General features: G+C 41.1%; 3 protein-coding genes across 3 annotated transcripts; 2 read left to right on the top strand and 1 right to left on the bottom strand.

The window, feature by feature from the left end:
- Window positions 1–358: 358 nt before the first annotated feature.
- On the bottom strand, window positions 359–2,309 carry BCIN_16g05198 (hypothetical protein). Its single transcript, XM_001545437.2, has 4 exons — window positions 1,843–2,309; window positions 1,537–1,741; window positions 1,035–1,450; window positions 359–933 (listed from the first exon to the last, which is right to left on the bottom strand). The coding sequence occupies exons 1-4, from the start codon at window positions 2,050–2,052 to the stop codon at window positions 469–471; spliced, it is 1,296 nt and encodes a 431-aa protein (XP_001545487.1). The 5' UTR covers window positions 2,053–2,309; the 3' UTR covers window positions 359–468.
- Window positions 2,310–3,645: 1,336 nt separating this feature from the next.
- Window positions 3,646–5,101, top strand: BCIN_16g05196 (hypothetical protein). Its single transcript, XM_024698248.1, has 3 exons — window positions 3,646–3,890; window positions 3,937–4,006; window positions 4,071–5,101. Exons 1-3 carry the CDS (start codon window positions 3,814–3,816, stop codon window positions 4,671–4,673), a joined length of 750 nt encoding a protein of 249 aa, XP_024554065.1. The 5' UTR covers window positions 3,646–3,813; the 3' UTR covers window positions 4,674–5,101.
- Window positions 5,102–7,536: 2,435 nt separating this feature from the next.
- On the top strand, window positions 7,537–8,486 carry BCIN_16g05195 (hypothetical protein). Its single transcript, XM_001545434.2, has 2 exons — window positions 7,537–7,758; window positions 7,817–8,486. The coding sequence occupies exons 1-2, from the start codon at window positions 7,608–7,610 to the stop codon at window positions 8,287–8,289; spliced, it is 624 nt and encodes a 207-aa protein (XP_001545484.1). The 5' UTR covers window positions 7,537–7,607; the 3' UTR covers window positions 8,290–8,486.
- Window positions 8,487–9,647: the final 1,161 nt, after the last annotated feature.

Here is a 9,647-nt window from a genome sequence, read left to right as displayed (position 1 = left end):
AAAAGCATTATTAAATCAGAAATTTTCTCAAAATTATAAAAATATAATCATATATATAAAAGACTTTAAAAACCCTAAATTTGAATTAATTTTAAATAAAGCGTTAATATCAGGTACATAGGAGTTAGGGTTGACTCTTGGTTAGAAGTAGAACTTTGCACCTGGATTTCTGGAGAATTTGCATCCGATATCGTAATCTTCGAAATTATGGGTGGAGCAAGTCTGATTCAAATAGGGGCCTCTGTTGTTAAATCGAGCAGATGGAGGCCAGCTACTAAGGAATGATACTAGAATTCGAAGCTTGATGTTCTTTTCTTATTTCAAAATAGTTTTGAATGCACTTACATGGTTTCAATGATCAGTTTTCAATTGGAGCATACAAATCTGGGTACTGTCGTGAAGCCTTCTATATAGCGAATTTCAATATTAACCAATCAAATAATCCATAGTTTAAACACCATAAAAGACCTATTGAATCCTTTCCCTATTGCTTTCGAAGCCTAAAGTCTGCCCAATTCTCCATAATCCATCCCGCAATTTCTTCTCTTCAATTGAGAACGATAGACGAACCCAGCCGAATTCTCCATCAACACCTCCGAAATTCTTGCCAGGAACCACCATGACACCTGCATCAAATAATTGTTTAACAACTGCAGCTTCATCGCCCCAACTTTGCGCATTTTTAGCTAACCTTGCAAAGACATGAAATCCAGCATGAGTAGGTATGTATTCGATCTCCCATCTATTCAGTGCTTCCGTAAGCCATCCGTAGTTACGTGTGAGTTGATGTTTGAGAGAATTAATAATAGATGGAAGGCTGGGAGAGTGGAAGAGAGCCATGACACAAAGATTATTTAGATTGGACGTCTGCATGTAGTTGGAGATCCAACTGCCTTCGAGAACAGGACGATTACGTGGAGAAACGAGGCAGGCCTGAAGCTTCATCAGAAAAGAACATCTGAAGGAACATGGGTAAAGTGTTGAGGAGTAAAAGTGGGCGAAAAGCAACAGCAAGAATTTTTTTGACAACTTACCATTCTTAGACCTGGTGATCCCCAGTCTTTACTCATGCTGTAGATCACATGTAGACGACTCGGATCCATAGGGCTTTCTTTATTGTCACTAATGAGTGAAAGTGTGGAGGTAAACTGGCCCTCTTCCTCTCTTCTGAAAGAAGACATAGCAAATATCTCATCCGATATATAATGCAATCCATTGTCTTTACAGAACACCATCAGCTCACGGATCACAGATGCGGAGTAGCAGTGTCCAGTCGGATTGTGTGGATTGGCCATAAGCAATGCCTTGATTCGCGTGGTGTCTTGTGCACTGAAGTATGCTTTCTTTACCGCAGCGACAATATCGATAGATGTGGTAGAACGCCATGGAATATCTGTCGTGGTGACAATATTGACATCGACGCGAAACTTGGTAAATGGAACATAGCCGGCTAGTTCTTGTCAGAGTGGTCCACGTGTAGAAATTTAGCATAGGTATGACTCCGACGGAAAAGAAACATGAAAAGAAAAAGCCTACCCCAAAAAGGTGACGGTAGGATAATGCTATCCCCTTCATCACAGATTGCATAGAGCAAGCCATCCAGGCATGTACTTGCACCGGAGAAAGTAACTACATGATCTGGCTCGATTGGAATGGACGGAGAAAAAAACTGGTTGAAGAACGAGGCGAAAGCAGCAAGTACTTGAGCAGGTCCACCTACTCCAAGAGGATAGTTGAGATCCTTGATAGCATTGGCAATTAGTTTGGATATTGTATGTATAAGGCGGATAAATAGGACGCCTGTTGGCAAATAAGCCGCCAGCACGCTTGAGAATCTCATACCTTCTCGGCGATATCTTTAAGAGCCTTTTTGAATATGCCAATCAATGGCTGTCGGATAAGCCAATTCTCGCCAATGGCCATATCCACATCAATTTCTGACCCAACCGCAAAGTTCTTGTCAACATTTTTTAGCACCGGTATAAATGCTGCTACCTTAGGGCGCGAACGTGCAGAGAGACCACTGTCCTCAATGGGAACAGAGTTAACCATTTTTAAATTCAGAAATCGATAGTATGAGACTTGACAAAAATTGTTAATGGGGTGGAACGGGAATGGCGTAAAGTAGCTTCGAAGGAGAGGAGTGCGGCACAGCCTTTTGGCAGTTGCCGAGTATCTCCGAACATATGCTAAATAAACTCAACAGGGTACTGGGAAGCTTTACTTTGCAATTCCCAATAGTTTGAAATAATTTAATTTAGGAGAACTTGCATTTAAAGTGTCACTGTCTTGCCAGGTGGTTGAAAGCCGTGCCTCATTCTATATTATTGAACAGCATTGTGTAGCAATGACCAATCTAATACAGATGACAACCTTGTTCATGCATAGTAAGACGATTGTGGTGCCGGAAGAGGATAAGAAAGATTCCCCGGACCTATTAATATCCCTGAAATATAGCTTTCCCGGAAATAACCGGCCACACAATTGTGCCACAAAATATTTTCATTATATTGAAACTACTTACTACCGGATATGATCTGTTGGTTGTTTTGATCCGGTATCTGACTAATGAACCCATGTCAAATTGAAATGTGAGAAGCCGCTAATGCTTTGCAGATTAGCACGAAATGTGTGTGTTGCTAATTATCGATTCTCTCCTCGCAACGGCATTGTCTTGGCGCGTCACAGCGCCCCAGAACATGAGTTTAACTGCTGCCACGTGGGAGTCAAAGCTTTTCTCGCCTCAAAGTATTTGGGTGCTAGGGTAATAAAATTGAGGATATACGCTACATCCATACATATTACGGCAAATTACTCTCATACCCCTCAAATATCATTTAATTACTCTCATGCCTTAAAATTTGAAAAAAAATTATTCTCATGCCTTTTAGATTTTATGATAGAATCTATTGTAGAATCTAATCTAAAATTATAGAATCTAATCATTTTAGATTAGATTTTAAAAATATAGATTCTATAATAGGTAATGGAAGGATAGATTCTATAATTAAAAGTATAGATTCTATAATAGATAATAATAGAGTAGTGTCACGGGTTCAACAGCGTAGTCTTGTGGATGCCTTAGGCATTCATACCCTATATAGTCGGCGCTCATCCAGCGCCTTCTTTCATTCTTGTAGAATATCATACATCTTACCTAGTACCTATATTTTGCCCCGTGATAAGTAGATTCTATAATAAAATAATTTATAATTTTTGTATCTTTTTCAAATATAGAATCTAATTTCAAAAGATTAGAATTTATTCATTTGATTATAGAATCTATTATAGATTTTATCATAGAATTTAAAAAGCATAATAGTAAATTATTTCTAAATTTTAGGGTATGAGAATAATTAAATGATATTTGAGGGGTATAAGAGTAATTTGCTGTACATATTAATAGAGATAGACGCGTCCTCGATTGCTTATTTTAGCTCGAAGCTAATAAGTTTCTAGCGTAGAACAAATCAGGTGACTAATCTGTCCTGTGATAACGAAGGTGCTAACTCCAACATTTTGATCCGTCCAACAAATGCAGTTACAGATCCACAGAATAGTGCCCAAAGAAAAAGACTCCAAAGCCAACCAAAACATTACGAGCTCATTGTATCTTGCTCTGTCTCTTTCACACCTGGTCTTCTTGATTTTGCTCAGATTGAAATCTCTTTTTTATGTAGATTCCGTCATTCTGCACTATCCCTGTGGTGGCAAAGTTAATATTATCGACGAAAAGAAATTCAATATAAATCCCTGTGCAAATGTTCATTATACACATTATAATAATAATATATTCCCTTTGTCATTAACAAAATGACTACTTCGTTGAACACAATCTCTGCACAAATGGTAATCGCTTTCGGAACTATGAATGGGGAGACTCTGCCGAGGTAAGCTTGAGTGATGCTGTAGGAGAGTAGGTTTATAGATTTACAGACATCCTGATAAGTTCTTCTTCATGGTTTTGCCAATGCCTACAAGGGATGAGAGATGGGTTTGGATTGATGTTAGTATGCTCCTATCTTCCTATCTACTCACTTTCGGCCTTTCTAATTTTTCTTATACTGCAGCTGCTGGCACATGTTCGCGCTATATATATTCCAATCGCGTATTCGGCATCAGAAGACTACCCGGACCTTAGTACTTGGGTGCAGATTAACTTCGCCAGAGATCGAACCGTGCCCGTCTGGCACGCTGGTTCGGAGTTTGAGGATTATAAGACCGACAAGTTGACAGGTTTCGGCATAAAGAAGGATCGGACCCTTGGACTAGACTTCACCGGGCTTGTGGAGTTGCTCAGTATTCCCCGTCAATTCCGCAAAGTTAACCCTTATTCAGGAAAGCTCATTAGAATTGTTCCTGACAATTGGGTGAAGACGGTGTCAGTGAGCAAGTCTTACAGAGATGCCGATGATATTAGTTGGCTAGCTATCCAGAAAGCTCATAACAGGGTTGACTTGATGTGGAAGTCTGTCGAAAAAACTTTCTGGATAGAAAATTTCACCAAGAATGCAATGGTGTTCGCTATTGGGTGGATCCCTGGCCCAGGTCCCTTTATGGCCATTGCATTCTCCCTGACTTGGACTGCAATCAAAGATGAGGAGGCATTCTGGAATGAACTTAGCCTCTGGGCCCCCGGAGTTCAGTTTACGCAATCATTTGGGAAGACATGAAGAAGGGCTTTGCTGAGATAAGGGAGTCATTTATTGACCCGAGTTGGCTTGCCTCGGGGAAGGAGGTGAACGTTGGGAAGCTCAACGCTAAGCCCTAACCCGTGGTTAAGGTGATCCTGGATGAAGCTAAGAAGGTTGAGAAGGAAACCAAGGTAGGGAAACCTCCGGAAGGCGAGAAGGTTGATGACCCAGACGGAGGAATGGTTCTTGGAGTTGCCGAAGCAGAAGAATAAGTATTGAAGAATTAGATGTAAATACTGGGTTACTGGGTTTCTTATATTTTCAGGCCTGTCAACTAAAACAAAGCACGTATTTCTGATGCCGCGATAAATCGGATTCCATGTTGTCGCTTATTGTATAAACCGTTTTTGTGTCAATGGAAGACCGGGGGGGGGTCCGAGTCTCCATATTATTATATTCAGGGTTTTCATGCAACTTACCAGGGTCTTGAGAAAGCACTCTAACTCCTTTGCCCCGTCCTGTTCTTCTTCATGTCTAGGGGGGTCACCACCACCTGCACAACGTTTGTATCTTGTGGTAATCTTAGTGTTGAGCATGGCTTCTAGATGGCCAGCAGAATGTGGCTTCGGGAAGGTCATCATTGACCGGGGGTTTCAGAGTTCATTACGTAACGGAACTTAACTATCATGCATAATCTACTTCTGCTCTGTCTTGCTGTACTATTTTACAATTACAGAAAGCTGTGTATCCATTCGGCACTTTCTTTCTCTCCAAGGACCCTTCTGGTGGAGTCTTTTTCATTTGTGATTTGGCTTTCGAAAACAAAGTGTGAGTCTCAGTCTATGGGATCAATATCACTTTGTAGACCCTGAACATCCCTATTCAACGTCTGTGAGTTCATGAAAGAGGAGGTGTGTGACTGAGATTAGCAAAGATGGGATTTTCAGACTACGTCATGATCTTGACATTGCTTCAAGTGATGACGCCGGATAACAACAACTAATCATTTTTCTGAGCTTTAAATGTGACCAATATACCCTATATAATGACCGTCGGACTTGATCTACTCAGGAACATAGAATACCAAACTTTTAACAGAATAGTTCGCAGAACTGAGCAAGCATATCAGCCGACGACGCAATCCAGCAGCAGCGAGTGCGTAACGGCGACGCCCTCATATTTAGACAAGTAGCCCAATCGCATCGAGTTGTTTCTGAAGATATAAGCACGGTTGAAGACGCTCACTTTGTCATTTTCTCGAGATGCGGAGATCCGATGTCAGCCAAGAGAATTAACTTTGGAACTCGAAATTCATAGTGAATTGGCCATATGTCTGACCAATCCTTACAGATACTCACGCAAAATTGAGTGCTCAGTTTCTCTACCCCTTCTCTTATATTTCTACACTTAGAGAGCAACTTTATAAGTCAACTGCGGAGTTTTTGAGGCATCATGGAGCTAGTCATACTCTCCAGTATAGAGCTATAAACTATTTCCTGTGAAAATTAGTGGCAAGAGCATTTATTATCAAAAATATAACTAGAAAATTCATCCTTATATAAATATGAAAGAAAATAGGCATTGTTAGGTTCACGAGCACAGAGGACCAGTTGTGCAGCGTCAATGCACTTTGATAAAGACGTGAACTGATATGGATCTTCATGGGGCGAAGCTGGATTAAAACTTTGAACGATGCCAGATTCTCCTGCTTACTCTCTATTTGAATGATTCCATCTAGTTACAGGACCGGTAAGCAGTTCCGTGAAATTTCTCTGTGTTGTTCTAAAAATGCATGCAATGCTTGACCTAGACGTTGCAGATTCGACACTCTATAGACTCGTTAAGTCTAAGTCTCCTAATATGCTTTTCATAAAATGCCTCACCAAACAGTCAGAAGTTGTAAATAAAGCGAGCCTTCTTCGAATCATCAGGCATGGGTCTCTAAGATATATAAAGCATGCATAAAGGTAACTTTATATTCGTTGCAATCAACAGTATTACACGTCTAAGTATGCTATCTTCCTCAGACTGTAGTGGTTTTCCGTTTTTGGCCGCGGAAACTAGTGAAACTAGCTGACCGACGCAACTACGATAGAAGGTCACCCCTTCCTCAACACTATGATATACAATAGGTCAAGAACTCGACAGCATCGTGTGATAAAGTCTTATCTCTTCAATTCAGAGTTTCGGGACTCTTGATATTAGTTGTCACGTATCAGCATTACTCTTGACATTATTGTAGACGTTAAGACACGTGATGAAGACCGTCGGACGATCCACCAGAACCGGTAATTAGCAGTTGCCACCAACATAGCGCTATGACCTTGTGTTCAAGCATTTGCTATGTCTTCTGGGTTCCTCTTCATGCAATTGATCTGAGCACAACTCCATAGGTACTAGGTAGCACTTAAGCTTCTATTCTGGAACTTCAGAGTAATTTTGCAATATGCAGGCTATTTCTAGGAGAAAAATCTGACCGAAATTGGCCATTGAAGCCTTTTGATAATTCAATCGTTCGATTCAAATTCAAAGAATAAAAGTCGAAATAATACAACTGACTCTCGTAACTTTTTAATTCGTGGCTGGTTTATTGACCCATTGTTAGGTAACTTAATTACTTCATGTCATGATTTTTCAGGTATTACACCTCGATATCTTGGAAGCTTATTAATTTGATCGGTGGGTACACCTGGTGGTAGTTTCAGAAAACTTTGGTCTATCTTATGAATCGCTAAAATATCCGATGAATATCTATTCGCTACGCATGGTGTTCCAGAACAATCTTGGTATGCTGTTTCACAATTGAGTCGTCAGCTCGAAGCTTGGCATTTTGAGTTCTATAATTTGGCGGTGATGTGACAATTTAATACTTCCGAGAACAGTCTTTCAACCCTTCTATATGAACTCAGTCATTCTCTTAATTTCTCAATTACCATTACTTTGATTCAACCTAAAACGTAAACTACCATTAAAATGCTCTGTATAGTTTCTGTACTCACTGTTGCGCTCGCTGGCGGGGCATCAGCTTTCACACCACCTGGGTTTGAACCATCTTCAACTAATGATCTCACTGTCGCATATGGCTCTAAGCTTGCAACAAATGGAATCCAAATGTTACGAGCCGGTAAGCTTCTTCCCCTTTCCCTAAGTTGTATCGGGACTGTATGCTAACAACTTTTCAGACACGGCCTATGCTCCTATTCTTGGTACAGCCACAAAAATGAGCGGTACCTACGCAGTAATGATGGTTGATCCCGATATTCCACCCGCAAAAGTGGGAGGTGATACATCACAATTTCTTCACTGGATGCAAGCCGATCTCACGTCGTCGAATACCACGACGACTATCGGAGGTCAAAAAATCTACGAACTGATCAACGTAAAGAACACATCTGCATTCGCTACATATCTACAGCCAAATCCTCCAGACATTGCGCCAACTACTCATAGATATACTCAACTACTATTTAATACGACAGGTATGAACATGAGTCTAGCTTCACTTCAAACAGCCGGAAAAACTAGAGGAAATTTCAATGCTACAAATGTAGTTAAAAGCGCAAAGCTGACAGTTTTGATGGGGAACTCATTCGATGTTTCATTTGGAGATAAAGCGATAAATAATACAGGAGCTTCAACAGGAAGTTCTACATAGGCTTCCACTTTGACTACCTCAAGAAGTATTTCAGCCTCGAATTCGAACTTCACCTCGACTATCACTAGGCTTCAACAAAGTACTGATGGGGCAGCTGTGCTTAGAAACGAAGGTCGAGTGCTATTCGCAGGATTGGGGGCCGTGGTTCCAACTGGTACGTTGATATGAATAATTAGATGGCAAGATAACACATTGCATATTATTCATGGCACACTGTTCTAATCTATCAATCACAACTACGTGATATAATCTGTGGATCACAAAAAATACAGGTGAACTCAAGAGACTACCTACATTCGACATTTGTAGTACCACTGTTTGGTCTCAATGACTCAAATCCATGGTTTGACTGTAATACCGACAGCAAAGATCGTCTATCATCCCGTCTCATATTACCATCGCTGCTGGTACCAAGGAGGTGGTTGATTGCCAGGGTGATATGGTTCTGTGAGTGGGACAGCTCGGGATGCTTTACCGGCCACGACATCGATGTTATTCGGGTACTTGTCGCGACTGTTCCAGCCGACTGGATATGGCTGATAGTCTTTCTGGGATCCCGTAATCAATGCCAAGTCGGCAAGAATGTATCTTTTTCGGCAGTTCCGAAGGAAATCATTCTTTACCGTCAAGTGCAAAAGGACTAGCACAGGGTTTTCCACCTCTATCAGCATCTCCCAGGGAGATAGACAAGTGATACATAGAATCCAACACTGGATTGGCCTTCTGCCACAGATCGATGATGTGTTTTGGTGGCATTCCAGTACCACAAGTCGGCAAGGATGATATCATCTTGAAAGTACCACTCTACCCTCGACACAGATAAGTGATACCCACAGTCAGATAAAGAAACGGTCATTTGCATTGTGGTGGCATTCGAGTACCGAAAGTCGACAGGAACGCTAGCGGATGCTGAAGAGCGATACTGTGAATGCAAAGAATTAGTTTAAGGTCTTAAATCAACTTGGATAATATAGCAATGGGAAATCGAGGAAATCACTTACTTGAACCTGCTTCATACTTCCAACCATAAGAAGCCCTCATATTACCCAACACTTGGTGTAGTTCCGGAAGGTTCTTCCGACCACATATGTCCCCACTACCAAAAACCTCTCATGTCGGGTGGTCGGATTTCGCCTGTTGAGACGCTGTCTCAAACCTCCTCAAACGCAACTTCAAATGCAGATGATCTACAAGCACTTCAAGCTCTCTCGGGGTGGGGTACACCAAGCCTTTTTCACATTACGTTTCTTCCGAGCTGCTCTTCAACTATCCTTCCATTTATCATAAGTCCAATATTGTTCCTAAGTAGGATTTCGCTCCCAAATGCGTATTCGGAAACCACAAACCTTCTGCCAGAA

The sequence above is a fragment of the Botrytis cinerea genome, chromosome 16 (assembly GCF_000143535.2).
Source record: "Botrytis cinerea B05.10 chromosome 16, complete sequence".
In the NCBI taxonomy this organism is placed as follows: domain Eukaryota; kingdom Fungi; phylum Ascomycota; class Leotiomycetes; order Helotiales; family Sclerotiniaceae; genus Botrytis; species Botrytis cinerea.
The sequence above is the reverse complement of the archived record's forward strand: the minus strand, read 5'-3'. Positions and strand labels throughout refer to the sequence as shown.